A 17,222-nucleotide genomic window follows, 5' to 3' on the forward strand; every position below is an offset into this window, starting at 1 on the left:
TCCATGGGCTGCAGAATGAATGTTATGTTAGCAGGCATAAAAACATCATTAATCTCATAGTACAGCTTCATCAGAGCTCTTGGGTGACCAAGTACACATCAATATTTGGTAATATTTTGAAAGGAAACTTTTTTTTACCCCCTGAGCAGTAGGTCTCAACAGTGGGCTTGAAACATGCAGCACGTTGTTAACAGAGGCTGCATTATCCAGGCATTGTATAGGATAGTTCTTAAGGGCCCTAAGGCTTTTGGAATGGTAAGTGACTATTAGGTTTAACGTAAAGTCACCAAGTATGTTAGCCTTTACCAAGAGAATCAGCCTGTCCTTGGAACTTTGAAGGTAGCCATTGACTTCTCCTCTTTAGCTATGAAAGTCCTAGATGACATCTTCTTTCAAAAGAAGGCAGTTTTTTCTACATTGAAAATCTGTGGCTTAGTATATTACCTTCATTAATTATCATAGCTAGATCTACTGGATAACTTGCTACAGCATCATCACTTGCTACTTTACCTTGCAGTTTTATGTTATGGAAATGGCTTCTTTACATTTACCAGCCTCGGTTAGCTTCAGACTTCATCTGCCGCTTTCTCAGCTCTCTCAGCCTTCATGAAATTGAAGAGAATTAGGCCTTGCTCTGATTTAGGCTTTGGCTTAAAGGAATGTTGATCTCTACCCAGACCACTAGAAGTTTCTCCATATCAGCATTAAAACTGCTTAGCTTTCTTATCATTCATGTGCTCACTGGAATAAGACTTTTAAATTTCTTCAAGAATTTTTTCCTTTGAATTTATGACTTGGCTAGTGCAAGAGGCCTGGTTTTTGGTGTGTCTCAACTTTTGACATGCCTTTCTCAAAAAGTTAAATCATTTCCCGTTTTTGAATTAAAGTGAGAGTCATGTGACTTGTCCTTTCACTTGAACACTATGGTAATAACCCATGATAGAGATACAGATTGGCCTAATTGTATTTTTATTGTGTCTCAGGAAATAGAGAGACCCAAGGAGAGGGAAAGAAATAAGGGAACAATCAGAACACCTGCCACATTTATCAGTTAAGTTTGCCATCTTATATGGGGATGACTTGTGGTGCCCTCAAACAATTACAATAGTAATATCAAAGGTCAGTTCAGTTCAGTTGCTCAGTCATGTCTGACTCTTTGTGACCACATGGACTGCAGCACGCCAGGCTTCCCTGTCCATTACCAACTCCCAGAGATTGCTCAAACTCATGTCCCTCGAGTTGGTGATGCCATTCAACCATCTCATCCTCTGTCATCCTCTTCTCCTCCTGCCTTCAATTTTTCCCAGCATCAGGGTTTTTCCAGTGAGTCAGTTCTTCGCTTCAGGTGGCCAAAAATTGGAGCTTCAACTTCAGCATCAGTCCTTCCAATGAATATTCTAGATTGATTTTCTTTATGATGGACTGGTTGGATCTTCTTGCAGTCCAAGGGACTCTCAAGAGTCTTCTCCAACAACACCACAATTCAAAAGCATCAGTTCTTCAGTGTTCAGCTTTCTTTATGGTCCAACTCTCATATCCATACATGACTACTGGAGAAACCATAGCTTTGACTGGACAGACCTTTGTTGGCAAAGTAATGTCTCTGCTTTTTAATATGTTATCTAGGTTGACCACAGCTTTTCTTCCAGGGAGCAAGCGTCTTTTAATTTCATGACTGTAGTCACCATCTGCAGTGATCTTGGAGCCCCCCAAAATAAAGTCTCTCACTGTTTCCATTGTTTCCCCATCTATTTGCCATGAAGTGATGGGAATGGTTGCCATGATCTTAGTTTTCTGAAAGTTGAGTTTTAAGGCAACTTTTAAACTGTCCTCTTTCACTTTCACCAAGAGATTCTTTCGTTCTTCTTCACTTTCTGCCATAAGGGTGGTGTCATATGCATGTCTCAGGTTATTGATATTTCTCCCAGCAATCTTGGTTCCAGCTTGTGCTTCTTCCAGACCGGCATTTCACATGTTGTACTCTGCATATAAGTTAAATAAACAGGGTGACAATATACAGCCTTGGCGTACTCCTTTTGTGATTTGGAACCAGTCTGTTGTTCCGGGTCCAGTTCTAACTCTTGCTGTTTTACCTGCATACAGATTTCAAGAGGCAGGTCAGCTGATCTGGTATTCTTATCTCTTTAAGAATGTTCCAGAGTTTGTTGTGATCCACACAGTCAAAGGCTTTGATGTAGTCAATAAAGCAGAAGTAGATGTTTTTCTGGAACTCTCTTGCTTTTCCAGTGATCCAATGGATGTTGGCAATTTGATCTCTGGTTCCTCTGCGTTTTCTAAATCCAGTTGAATATCTGGAAGTTCATGGTTCACGTATTGTTGAAGCCTGGCTTGGAGAATTTTGAGCATTACTTTGCTGCATGTGTGATGAGTGAAATTGTGCAGTAGTTTGAATGTTCTTTGGAATCGCCTATCTTTGAGATTGGAATGAAAAACTGACCTTTTCCAGTTCTGTGGCCACTGCTAAATTTTCCAAATTTGCAGGCATGTTGAGTTCAGCACTTTCACAGCATCATCTTTCAGGATTTGAAATAACTCAACTGGAATTCCATCACCTCCACTTGCTTTGTTCATTGTGATGCTTTGTAAGTCTCACTTGACTCCGCATTCCAGGATGTCTGGCTATAGGTGAATGATCACACCATCATTGTTATATGGGTCATGAAGATCTTTTTTTGTATAGTTCTGTTCTGTATGCTTGCCACCTCTTAATATCTTCTGTATCTGTTAGGTCCATACCATTTCTGTCCTTGATTGTTCCCATCTTTGCATGAAATACTCCCTTCGTATCTCTAATATTCTTGAAGAGATCTCTATTTTTCCCCATTCTATTGTTTTCATCTATTTCTTTGCATTGATCACTGAAGATGACTTTCTTATCTCTCCTTGCTATTCTTTGGAACTCTGTATTCAAATGGGTATATCTTTCCTTTTCTCCTTTGTCTTTAGGTTATCAAAAGGTCACTGATTACATATTACCAAAACAGATATAATTTTAATAATGAAGAAGTTTGAAGTATTGTAAGAATTACAGGACCAAATGCTTTAAAAAATGGTACTGATAAGTTTGCTAGAAGCAGGAATGCCACAAACCTTCAATTTGTAAAACAAAACAAAACAAAATAATAAGAAGAAAAACATATAATATCTGAAAAATGCAATAAAGCAAAGTGCCATAAAATGAAGTATGCGTCTGTTTTACACTTATCTTATTTGAAATCCCTGAGCTGAATGACTTTAAGCATTCAAAAGGATGGGTTCAAGATTGTTTGATGCCAAATTTAAATGTTAACCTCACAGATCTAAGAATAATATCCATGTGACCAAAATCAATAATTTAAAATGTGCTTTATTGTTTTTACATTTGTTTTCTCTTAGGACCTACAACATACAGTCCTGTTTTAAAGAAATCCTGCTTTATACCCTCATTTGTTAAAGCATCAAAGCGTTTTAAAGATTCCAAAGAGATTACTCCTGGTCCAGCGACATACGAGGTTTGTCAATAATATTTCTCTTTTAATAATAACATAAGAATGAAAAAATTTCCAGAACGTTACTGGAAATGTCTTCATTAAAGTCCTTTCCATATGATCTATTCTTATTACTAACCAAAATCTTTTAGCTGATAATGACTTTGTAAAAAATATATTCTGACATTCCTTAAAGATTTAAGAATTATTTAACAACTCATATATAAATAGCCTCATCAGCATTAATGTGTGTGTGTGTGTATATATATATATATATAATTTTATATCTCTGCAACTTTAAATATTTACTTGTCTACGTACACAAATTGAAATTCAAACTGTTTATTGAAATTAAGAATTTATGAAAGAGCATGCAAGAAGAAAGCTCTGCAGATCTGGAAGAACAGGTTTGATCTTTATTTTCTTTTAATAAATGTAGATGGTTTAGATTCATAATAAATAAATGTCTCATTCTGTTGTGGGTCTTCTGATTGTAAGAAGGAGGTTGAAATAAACTGCAGGGTTTTAGAAATTGTCTTCACTATAGGCTTTAATACCTGTTTGGGGTGAAAAGGTCTTCCCATTGGTTTATAGCAGTTAATTTAAGAGTGCAAACCATAGTGAATGTTCTTATATGAGATAATTGATGACAAATTTATTTGTATTGAATGTATGTTTTTCTACTTATTTAAAATGTCATAATGCAAATAGTTTTTCAGCATTCTGTCAAAAGTACATTGATAATATAATACCAAGAAAGGAAGAATATCAAGTAAATTATGAAAGACTTGTTATTTTTACCCGTTGGCTGCTGATTTTCCCAGAAGATCACTGTTAATGTCTATTGATAAGCAAATAATTTTATAAGACTTACTTCAGAAAGGGAAAATATGCTAGATAGAGCCTTCATAGTAGTTCAGAATGTGAAAGTGAAAGAATGATACATTATATATTTAATGTTTTAGAGCCTTGGCTGCATGATATAAGGCAAGACTTACAAATTAGAAACTTGAAGTTATAAAAATTTGGCAAAATTTATGACATCTTTACTCTTGATTGTTGGGTATAGTGAGGAAGGGTCTTTAAGCATGTATTGCTCAGTAAACTATTAGTCTTAATGAAGTAGGTTAGGTATTATAGATGTTCATAATTTGATCATATTAAATCACATTAAATCCTTAGTTGATTGCTTCCACACTCCTTTTTAAAAGTGATTTTAATGGTGTCCACAAGATATAAATGCCAGTAAATCTGATACTATCTTTTTCATTTTGCGATACACTTGTCAGAGATGATGTACCAATTAGTCTTCCTTGTATTTAAAGATACTTTTCCTTTTTCCTTTAATTGAGATTTAATAATGTTATTCATACTTCAATCATTTGTTGTGGAAAATTATTTTCCACATCAGAAGAAAACATTTATGGATTTAACAATGAGGTATAATTAAGGTAATGCCTGAAGTTTCAAACCAATATATCCAGCCTTTGCGTTCTCTCTCCCTCTCCCAACATGGCGGCCTCAGGGAAAAAGAAGAATAAGAAGGGGAAGACTATCTCCCTAACAGACTTTCTGGCAGAGGATGGAGGGACTGGTGGAGGCAGCACCTGTGTCCCCACACCAGTCAGCTGGGCTGATGAAACGGACGATCTGGAAGGGGATGTTTCAACCACTTGGCATAGTAATGATGATGATGTGTATCGGGCACCTCCAATTGACCGTTCCATCCTGCCCACTGCTCCACGGGCTGCTCGGGAACCCAGTATCGACCGGAGCCGTCTTCCCAAATCTCCACCCTACACTGCTTTTCTAGGGAACCTGCCCTATGATGTGACAGAAGACTCCATTAAGGAATTCTTTAGAGGATTAAATATCAGTGCGGTGCGTTTACCGCGTGAACCCGGCAATCCTGAGAGGTTAAAAGGTTTTGGTTATGCTGAGTTTGAGGACCTGGATTCCTTGCTCAGTGCCCTGAGCCTCAACGAAGAGTCTCTAGGTAACAGGAGAATTCGAGTGGACGTTGCTGATCAAGCACAGGATAAAGACAGGGATGATCGTTCTTTTGGCCGAGACAGAAATCGTGATTCTGACAAAACAGATACCGACTGGAGGGCCCGTCCTGCTGCAGACAGCTTTGATGACTACCCGCCTAGAAGGGGTGATGATAGCTTTGGAGACAAGTATCGAGATCGTTACGATTCAGACCGATATCGTGATGGGTATCGGGACAGTTACCGTGATGGCCCACGCCGGGACATGGATCGATACGGGGGCTGAGATCGCTATGATGACCGAGGTGGCAGAGACTATGACAGAGGCTACGATTCCAGGATAGGCAGTGGCAGAAGAGCATTCGGTAGCGGGTACCGTAGGGATGATGACTACAGAGGAGGCGGGGACCGCTACGAAGACAGATACGACAGACGAGATGACCGGTCCTGGAGCTCCAGAGATGATTACTCTCGGGATGATTATAGGCGGGATGGTAGAGGTCCCCCCCAAAGACCCAAACTGAACCTAAAGCCTCGGAGTACTCCTAAGGAAGATGATTCCTCCGCTAGCACCTCCCAGTCCAGTCGGGCAGCCTCTATCTTTGGAGGGGCAAAGCCTGTAGACACAGCTGCTAGAGAACGAGAAGTAGAAGAGCGGCTACAGAAGGAACAAGAGAAACTGCAGCGTCAGCTGGATGAGCCAAAACTAGAGCGACGGCCTCGGGAGAGACACCCAAGCTGGCGAAGTGAAGAAACTCAGGAACGGGAACGATGGAGGACAGGAAGTGAGTCATCACAGACTGGGACCTCAGCCACATCTGGCAGAAATGCACGAAGAAGAGAGAGTGAGAAGTCTCTAGAAAATGAAACCCCCAATAAAGAGGAAGACTGTCAGTCTCCAACTTCTAAGCCTCCCAAACCTGAACAGCCTCTAAAGGTAATGCCAGCCCCTCCACCAAAGGAGAATGCTTGGGTGAAGCGAAGTTCAAACCCTCCTGCTCGATCTCAGAGCTCAGACGCAGAGCAGCAGTCCCCTACAAGTGGTGGAGGGAAAGTAGTTCCAGCTCAACTATCTGAGGAGGGATCAGCAAGGAAAGATGAAAATAAAATAGATGGGGTAAGTGCCCCAAAAGGCCAAAGTGGGAACTCCAGCCGTGGTCCGGGAGATGGAGGGAACAAAGACCACTGGAAGGAGTCAGACAGGAAAGATGGCAAAAAGGATCACGACTCCAGATCTGCACCTGAGCCAAAGAAAGCTGAAGAAAATCCAGCCTCGAAGTTCAGTTCTGCAAGCAAATATGCTGCTCTCGCCATTGATGGTGAAGATGAAAATGAGGGAGATTACACCGAATACACCTCTGCATTCTGTGCTTTCTCCTAGTCTCTCTCCACCCTGGAACATTCGAGAGCAAATCAAACCTCTATCCAGACAAGACAAAATAAAACTCACCATCTCCTGGGGAAAAAAAAAAAAAAAAAACCCAATATATCCATACATTATACAGTGTATATAATACTACAGTACTTGGTAACTTTTCTGTTGAAAGCTACCCATATTTTTTTGTCTTTGCAACACCATTTGTTTCCTCATAATTTGTTCTGATTTTTTAGTTTGAAACTTCTCTTTTCCTTTGTCATGTTTAATAAATTTAAATGGATAACCTAAAAACATATTTGCCTTAAATATTTTACTTTTTTAATAGAAAAAGATTGTAGAAATTTATAATGCTGTTTTAAGATTGCAATATGAGATTCTATTTGGAACATACTTAAATGTATATAATGTCTGCCATCGAGATGGTTAGAGGTTTTTTCAGTATCTCATGTCCAGTTTGGATTCCAACTGTTGGATGTTCCTTTTCTTTACATCCTTACCAACCTTTGTTATTCTTGTGTTTTTGATGATAGCTGCCAGTTGTGAGGTGATATCTCACAACTCATGGCTGCTTCCATGTCTTGGCTATTGTAAGTAGTGCCACAGTGAACACTGAAGTGCATGTATCCTGTTGGATTGTGGTTTTATCCAGATACATCTCCAGGAATGGGATTGGTGGGTCATGTGGTAGCTCTATTTTTAGTTTAAAAAACTAAAGAACCACCATACTATTCTCTATAATGACTGTACCAATTTACATTCCTATCAACAGTGTAGGGGGGGTTCCGTTGTCTCCACACCCTCTCCAGCATTTATTGTTTGTAGACTTTTTGATGATGGTTATTCTAACCATTTGAAGTGACACTTCACTGTAGTTTTGATTTGCATTTGTCTAAGTAGTTATGTTGAGCATCTTTTTCATGGGCTTTTTGGCCATCTATATGTCTTCTTTGGAGAAATGTCTATTTAGATCTGCTCATTTTTTGATTCCTTTTTTTCCTTCTATTAATCTGCATGAGATATTTGTGTATTTTGGAGATTAATTGCTTGTTGGTCTCATTGTTTCCAAATATTTTCTCCCATTTTGAGGGTTGTCTTTTTTTTTGTAGTGTAAAAGCTGTTAAGTTTAATTAGGTCCCATTTGTTTACTTTTGTTTTTATTTTCATTATTCTAGAAAGTAGATCCCAAAAGATATTGCTGTGATTTGTGTCAAAGAGTGTTCAGCCTATGTTTTTCTCTAAGAGTTTTATACCATATGGTCTTACATTTAGCTTTTTAATTCATTTTGAGTTTATTTTTGTGTATGGTATTAGAAAATTTTCTAATTTCACTCTTTTACATGATGCTATCCAATTTTTCCAGCATCGCTTATTGAAGAGACTGTCTTTTCTCCATTGTATATTCTTGCTTCCTTTGTCATAAGTTAATTGGCCATAGGTGCATGGATTTATTTTCTGGCTTTCTCTCCTGTTCCATTGATCTGTAAGTCTGTCTCTGTGACAGTACCATGCTGTTCTGATTACTGTAGCTTTATAGTATAATCTTAAGTCATGAAGCCTGATTCCTTAAGCTCCTTATTTTGTTCTCAAGATTGCTTTGACTATTTGGAGTCTTTTGTGTCTCCATACAAATTTTAAGTTTTTTCTTCTAGATCTGCAAAACTGCCATTAGTTATTTGATAAGAATTGACTTGAATCTGTAGATCACCTTGGATGATAGTATACTTATTTTGACAATATTTATTCTTCCAATCCAAGTACATGGTGTAGCTATATGTCATCTTTGATTTCTTTCATCAGCATCTTATAATTTTGAGAGTATAAGTCTTTTGCCTACTTAGGTACATTTATCCCTAGGTATTTTATTCTTTTTGAAGCAATAATAAGTGGGATTATTTCCTTAATTTCTCTTTCTAATCTTTCATTGTTAGTGTACAGAAATGCAAGAGATTTCTGTGTGTTGATATTGTATCCACAACTTTATCAAATTCATTAATGAGCTCCACTAGTTTCTGGTAGCATCTTCAGGATTTTCTATGTATAGTATCAAGTCACCTGTAAAGAGTGACAGTTTTACATTTTCTTTTACAGTTTTGATTCCTTTTATTACTTTTTCTTCTCAATTGCTGTGACTAGGACTTTCAAAACTATGGTGAATAAAAATGGTGAGACTGGATTCTTTATCTTGTTTCTAGAGGAAATGTTTTCAGCTTTTTACCTTTGAGTATGATGCTATCTGTGGGTTTGTCATGTATGGCCTTTATTATGTTAAGGTATCTTCCCTCTCTGCCCACTTTCTAGAGAGGTGTTTTTTTTTTTTTTTTTTCATAAATTGATGTTGAATTTTGTCAAAATCTTTTTCTGCATCTGTTGTGATGACCATAAGGTTTTATCCTTCAATTTTTTTTTTAATGTGAAGAATTGATGCTTTTGAACTGTGGTGTTGAGGAAGACTCTTGAGAGTCCCTTGGATTGCAAGGAGATCCAACTTGTCAATCCTAAAGGAAATCAGTCCTGAATATTCATTGGAAGGACTGATGCTGAAGTTGAAGCTCCAATACTTTGGCACCCTGATGTGAAGAACTGACTCATTGGAACAGACCCTGATGCTGAGACAGATTGAAGACAGGAGGAGAAAGGACGACAGAGAATGACATGTTTGGAGGGCATCACTGACTCGATGGACATGAGTTTGAGTAAGCTCAACTTACTCAAGTTGGTAATGGACAGGGAAACCTGGCATGCTGCAGTCCATGGAGTCCTAGAGCCGGACACGACTGAGCGACTGAACTAAACTGATCAAAGGGATTGATATTGTGGGTATTGAAGAATCTTTCCTCCCTGGGATAAATCCCACTTGATTATGGTGTATGATCTTTCATATTGTTGAATTCAGTTTGCTAGTATTTTGTTGACAGTATTTGCATCTATGCAGAAGCTTTTTAGTTGGATGTAGCCCCACTTCTTTATTTTTGTTTATACATTTGATGTCATATCCAAAAAAATCATTGCCAAGACCAGTGTCAAGAAACTTTTCCCTATATTCCTTCTAGAAATTTTATGGTTTCAGGTGTTCAAGTTAAGTCTTTAATCCATTTTGAGTTAATTACTATGAGTAGTATAAATAAGGGTTCTGGTGTACTTCCAGTTTTCCAAGCATCACTGATAAGAGGATAACATCTTTTCCCATTGTGTATTCCTGATATCCTTTTCAAAGATCAGTTGACTGTATAGGAAACAGGTCATTCTGGGCTCTCAAGTTTTTCCCATTGTTTATGTCTTTTTTAATGCCAGTTTTGACTACTATAGCTCTGTGATAGAGTTTGAAATCAGGAGATGTGAGGTTTCTAGCTCTGTTGTTCTTTCTTAGGAATCCCTTGGCTACTTGGGATCTTATATGATTCCGTACAAATTTTAGGATTATTTTGTCTGTTTCAGTGAAAATGCCTTTGAAATTTTGATAGAGATTATATGAAACCAATGGATGACTGCATATTGTAGAGTGCATATTCTAATATTATTGATATTTTAAATTCTTGGACATGGGATATCTTACCATTTGTGTCTACTTCAAATTCTTTCATCAGTGTCTTATAATTTTCAGTGTACAGATATTTTATTGTCTTGGTTACCTTTATTCCTAAGTATTTTCTTATGTTTTATGCTATTGTAAATGGGGTTGTTTCCTTTGTTTTTTAGATAGTTTGTGTTAGTGCATAGAAACATAATGACTTTTATATGTTCAGTTTTCATTCTGCAACTTTTTTGAATTCATTTATTTATTATTTTATTGTATTTCCATTGATATTTTTGTGGCATCTTTAGAATTTTCTATACATTTATTTCACCTACACTTCAGTCCACTTTAGTCGCTCAGTCATGTCTGACTCACTGTGACCCCATGAACTGCAGCACGCCAGGCCTCCCTGTCCATCACCAACTCCCGGAGTCCACCCAAACCCATGTCCATTGAGTCGGTGATGCCACCCAACCATCTTATCCTCTGTCATCCCCTTCTCCTCCTGCCTTCAATCTTTCCCGGTATCAGGGTCTTTTCAAATGAGTCAGCTCTTTGCATAAGGTGGCCAAAGTATTGGAGTTGCAGCTTCAACATCAGTCCTTCCAGTGAACACCCAGGACTGACCTCCTTTAGGATGGACTGGTTGGATCTCCTTGCAGTCCAAGGGACTCTCAAGAGTCTTCTCCAACACCACAGTTCAAAAGCATCCATTCTTCAGCACTCAGCTTTCTTTACAGTCCAACTCGCACCCAACATGACCAGTGGAAAAACCATAGCCTTGACTAGATGGACCTTTGTTGGCAAAGTAATATCTCTACTTTTTAATATGCTATCTAGGTTGGTCATAACTTTCCTTCCAAGGAGTAAGCATCTTTTAATTCCATGGCTGCAATCACCATCTGCAGTGATTTTGGAGCCCAGAAAAATAAAGTCAGCCACTGTTTCCACTGTTTCCCCATCTATTTGCCATGAAGTGATGGGACATCTACAAACAGAAATAATTTTACTTCTTTCTTTACAATTTGGTTGGCTGTTATCATTATTTTTGCCAAATTGTTCTGGCTAAAACTTCCAGGGTATGTTAAATAGGTGTGGTTAATGTGGTCATCATTGCCTTTTCCTGATCTTAGCCAGAAAGTTTTTAAGTTTTTACTGTTGAATATAATGTTAGATGTAAGTTAGTCATAATTGGCCTTTATTATTTCAAGGTATTGTACACTTATTCTATACCCAAGTTGTTAAGAGTTTTTTTTTTTTAATGAAAAAATGTTGAATTTTGTCAGATACTTTTTTGTATTGAGATGATCATATGATTTTTATTTTTTATTGTTTTAATGTGGTACATCAGATTTATTGATATGTGTATGTTGAGCCACTTTATCTCAGGGATGAATCCCATTTGCTAATGGTGTATGATCCTTTTAAGGTGCTGTTGAATTTGGTTTGCTAGCTTTGATATTTTGTTGAGGTATTTTGCAAGTATATTCATCAGGGATATTAACCTGTAGCTTTCTCTTTTTGTGGCCTTATCTAACTTTATTTTCAGGATAATGCTGGCCTCATAAAATGAGTTTAGGAGTATTCTCTTCAATATTTTGGGAGAGTTTGAGAGGGATTGGCATTAATCATTTAAATGTTTGGTAGAATTCAATAGTGAAATGATCTGGTCCTATTCTTTTGTTTATTGGAAGATTTTTAATTACTGCTTCAATCAGCCATTCCGTTTTTGTTATTGTTTGTTTTGTATTTCTAGGCTACACTGGGTCTTTGTTGCTTTATGTGGGCTTTTCTCTAGTTGCAGTGAGCATGGGCTGCCTTAGTTGCAGTGCACAGGCTTCTTACTGTGATGGCTTCTCTTGTTGTGGAGCACAGGCTTTAGGCACGTGGGCTTCAGTAGCTGTGGCACACGGGCTTGGTTGCTCTGTGGCATGTGGACTCTTCCTGGATCAGGGATTAAAACCATGCCCCCTGTATTGGCAGGCAGATTCTTATCCACTGTTCCACCAGGAAAAGTTCAGTCATTAAATTTTTTCAGATTTTCTATTTCTTTATGATTCAGTCTTGGTAGATTATATGTTTCTAGGAATTTATCCTTTTTCCCCCTAGATTATTCAGCTTGGAAGTGTACAGTTGTTCATATTAGTCTCTTATGATCCTTTTTATTCCTGTGTTATGAGTTGTAATATGTCCTCTTTCATTTATAATTTCATTTATTTGAGTCTTCTCTCTTTTTTCCTTTGTCTAGCTAGAGTTTGGTCTATTTTCTTTATCTTCTCAGAGTACCAGGTCTTTCTTTTGTTAATCTTTTCTGTTGTTTTCTTGGTTTCTATTCCATTTCTGCTCCAAAACTTGTTATCTCTTTGCTTTTACTGACTTTGGTCTTAGTTTGTTCTTCTTTTTCTAGGATGTATAGTAGATTTATTTATGACTTTTCTTTTCCTCTTATGTGGCATTTCTTCCTATAAACAGTTTTCACTACATCTCCCAAGTTTTGGTATGTTGTTTTTGCCAGTTTTTGTTTGTTTGTTCCAAGATAAATATGTATTTTTGGCTACAGCATGTGACTTGTGGGATCTTAGTTCCAGAACCAGGTATCAAACCACATCCCCTGCTATCAAAGTACAGAATCCTAACCACTGGACTGCCAAGGCGTTCCCTCAAGATATTTTTTGACTTCCGTTTTTTTTTTTTTTTTGACCCATTATTGTTTAGGAGTATGTTGTTCAATTTCCAGATATTTGTGAATTCTCCAGTTTTATTCCATTATTGATTTCTGATTTCATAGAATATGAAAATATCAGAAAGGGTGTTTTGTATGATTTCAGTCTTCTTAACACTTGCAAAGGCTTGTTTTGTGACCTAACATAATTTCTCCTGTAGACTGTCCCATGTGCCCTTGACAAGAATATGTTCTGCTTAGATGGAATGTTCTTTGTATGTCTGCTGAGTTCATTTGTCTAAGATGTATTTTAAGTCTAATATGTTTTGTTTCTTCATTGATTTTGTATGCATTTTATGATAGTATGGTATTGAAATCCCCTACTATATTTGGATTACTGTCTATTTCTCTTTTCAAATATAATAATTTTTTCTTAATACATTCAGGAGCTGTGGTTTTGGGTATATATATATATTAACAATTGTTATATCCTTTGGATGAACTGACCCCTTTAGCATTATGTAATGACCTCTTTTGTCTCTTTTTACATCTTTTGAATTAGGGTCCATTCTATCTCCTATAAATATAGCTAATCTTGTTGTCTTTTGGTTTCCATTTCCATGGAATATCTTTTTCCATAGCTTCACTTTGAGTCAAGTGTCCTTAAAGCTGAAGTGAGTCTTTTGTAGGAAACACATATTTGGGTCTTTTTTTTTTTTTTTTTTAATCCATCTAAGTTACTCTATGCCTTTAGATTAGATAATTTACTAATTCCATCTTCCTATTTCCTGGCTGTATTGTAGTTTCCTTATTCTTTTTTCTTCTTTTGCATAAGAGCAGTGCTTGGCATATAACCTGACTGAATAAATGTTTGTTCAATGTTTGAATGGATTTTAACTTTTTTCCATGCCATGTTTCTAGTTAGATATTTTATAAGTTTAATTTTTTATCTTCAGTATCATCTACAGCATTTTTAATTCTACTCAGGCTTTTCTTTAAGATCTTATCTTTTTTTAAGAGCAGGTTAGATTTGCAACAAAAATTGTGAGGGAAACACAGCTATTTCCCATGTACTCCGTACCCCCATACATGCATGTCTTCTCCCATTATCCACCAGAATTATTCCCCAGAATTGGACTCTTTTTCTATTTTTAGCAAGGATGAACCTATATTGACACATTGTAACCACCCAGTGCCCATAGTTTACTTTAGGATTCATTCTAAATATTGTATGTACTATGGGTTTTGACAAATATATAATGATACATACCATCATTATAATATCATACAAAGTATTTCTAGCAATTTTCTTTTCTTTTTTCCTTTTTTTTCCATTTATTTTTATTAGTTAGAGGCTAATTACTTTACAGTATTATAGTGGTTTTTGTCATACATTGACATGAATCAGCCATGGATTTACATGTATTCCCCATCCCGATCCCCCATACAAAGTATTTCTACTGCCTTAAAAATTTTCTGTTTTCCGCTTATCTTCCTATCCACTGACAACCACTGATAATTTTATGATCACTGTTTTTCCTTGTCCAAAATATCTTATATACAGTATGTAGCCTTTTTAGGTTGACTTCTTTCACTTAGTAGCATGCATTTAAAGTTATATGTTTGATTTTTATATTTTAGCTGTATTTAATTTTTTAATGTAATGAAACAAGGACAGTTGTCTGGATTTTGAAGCATTATCTGCTTCAACAGGAGTGGTTTCATATTCTATGCTTAGTAAAATTACACATTTTTATACAATTACATCAGAGAAGTATTTCCACTGCTTAAAGTTAAAAAGAAGAATTTAAAGTAAAGCCACAGTTATAGAGAAAAGGTAGGTACATTGGTCTAAGAGAAAACTTACTGACTTCAATCATTAATAACTGAGATATAAGGATAAAAAGTTACTAAAACTATAGGACCAAAAATAGTACCCAAAAGCCTTTATTGCTGTACTTGCCAAATAGGTGGATCCATAAATTAAAGTTATTACTAGTAGTATTTCATGGCTATATTCATTTATTTCTAGTTTATAAAAATGAATCCAGTCTGCCCCAGGCTCTGAGGATCTAAAAATTACTCAAATATGTAGCCATCAGGTATGGAGAAAAAATATAGATAGTTTAATTATAATAAAGTAATTATTATCTTGGAATAAGTGAAAGGTATCTGGATATAAGCTAATCAGATGCAGTTAGGAAATCTTCCGAAAGCGTTTTTATGTGAAATATGAGATTAGTGGGAGTTTTCTATTTGTATAAGCTAAAGGAGCCTGTTGTAGGCAAAAGAAATGATATATACAAATTCAAACACTGAAGAATAAAATATTGATTGGCAAACCTTTATTATCACTGTTTTTAAATATAAGATGGATGGCAGGACATTACCCATGTAGAGAATGCTAGATAACAAAGTGTATTAAGCAATATACAGCCTTTGTGTTATTCTCTTATTTTAGGTAGACACTCATGATTTCTGAGTAGAAGTACTATTATATATTAATAGAAATAAAGCAAAATCCAGTCTTCACTTTTTAATATTTTATATTATTTTTCTTTTTTTCCCTTGATATATTGATAATAACTAATGATAAAGGTTGATTAAATTATGTAATTTTTGGATGAATGTTCTTAAGTTTATTTTCAAATACCCATATCATTTCTGTATAAAATATTCTGTTATAGTTCTTAGTCAGTTAGTCAATTCAGTCTCTTGGTCATGTGTGACTTTTGCAACCCAATGGACAGCAGCACGCCAGGCCTCCCTGTCCATCACCAACTCCCAGAGCTTCCTCAAACTCATGTCCATTGAGCCAGTGATGCCATTCAACCATCTCATCCTCTGTCGTCCCCTTCTCCTCCTGCCTTAAATCTTCCCAGCATTAGGGTCTTTTCCAAGGAGTCAGTTTTTTGCATCAGGTGTCCAAATTATTGGAGTTTCAGCTTCAGCATCAGTCTTTCCAATGAATCTTCAGGACTGATTTCCTTTAGGATTGACTGGTTTGATCTACCTGTAGTCCAAGTGACTCTCAGGAGTCTTCTCCAATACCACAGTTCAAAAACATCAATTCTTCAGCACTCAGCTTTCTTTATGGTCCAACTCTCACATCCATACATGACTACTGGAAAAAACCATAGCTTTGACTAGATGGACCTTTGTTGGCTAAGTAATGTCTCGGCTTTTTAATATGCTGTCTAGGTTGGATATAGCTTTTCTTCCAAGGAGCAAGCGTCTTTTAATTTCATGGCTGTATTCACCTTCTGCAGTGATTTTGGAGCTCAAGAAAATAAATTATGTCACTGTTTCCATTGTTTCCCCATCTATTTGCCATGAAGGATAGGACATGATGCCATGATTATAGGTTTTGAATGTTGAGTTTTACGCCAACTCTTTCACTCTCCTCTTCCACTTTCATCAAGAGACTCTTTAGTTCCTCTTTGCTTTCTGCCATAAGTGTGGTATCAACTGCGTATCTGAGGATATTGATATTTCTCCTGGCAAACTTGATTCCAGCTTGTGCTTCATCCAGTCCATCATTTCACATGATGTATTCTGCACAGAAGTTAAATCAACAGGGTGACATTATATAGCGTTGACATACTCATTTTCAAATTTGGAACCAGTCTGTTGTTCCATATCCAGTTCTAACTGTTGCTTCTTGGCCTGCATATAGATCTGTCAGGACGCAATTAAGGTGGTCTTGTATTCCATCTCTTTAAGAATTTTCCACACTTTGTTGTGATTCACACAGTTAAAGGCTTTAGTATAGTCAATGAAACAGAAGTAGATGATTTTCTGGAACTCTTGCTTTTTCTGTGATCCAACGGATGTTGGCAATTTGATCTCTGGTTCCTCTGCCTTTTCTAAATCCAGTGTGGCCATCTGGAAATTCACAGTTCATGTACTGTTGAAGCCTGGCATGGAGAAATTTGAGCATTACTTTGCTAGAGTGTTTGATGATTGCAATTGTGCAGTAGTTTGAACATTCTTTGGAATCACCTTTCTTTGGGATTGGGATTGGAACTGACCTTTTCCAGTCCTGTGGCCACTGCTTAGTGTTCCAAATTTGCTGGCATATTGAGGGCAGCAGTATCCCAGCATCATCTTTTAGGATTGATAAAGCTCAACTGGAATTCCATCACCTCCACTATCTTTGTTTGTACTGATGCTTCCTAAGATCCATTTG

At 36.7% G+C, this 17,222-nt stretch overlaps 1 protein-coding gene and 1 pseudogene across 1 annotated transcript in view; both read left to right on the forward strand.

The window, feature by feature from the left end:
* The window catches only part of STPG2 (sperm tail PG-rich repeat containing 2), a 355,392-nt gene that overhangs the window by 322,260 nt on the left and 15,910 nt on the right, over nucleotides 1-17,222 (forward strand). The window contains exon 12 of the mRNA XM_061164741.1: nucleotides 3,397-3,512. Coding sequence (XP_061020724.1) covers nucleotides 3,397-3,512 — 116 coding nt within the window. The remainder of the gene's footprint in view (nucleotides 1-3,396; nucleotides 3,513-17,222) is intronic.
* LOC133071708 (eukaryotic translation initiation factor 4B-like) lies at nucleotides 4,978-6,956 on the forward strand (annotated as a pseudogene).

This window comes from Dama dama, chromosome 17 (genome assembly GCF_033118175.1).
Source record: "Dama dama isolate Ldn47 chromosome 17, ASM3311817v1, whole genome shotgun sequence".
Taxonomy (NCBI): domain Eukaryota; kingdom Metazoa; phylum Chordata; class Mammalia; order Artiodactyla; family Cervidae; genus Dama; species Dama dama.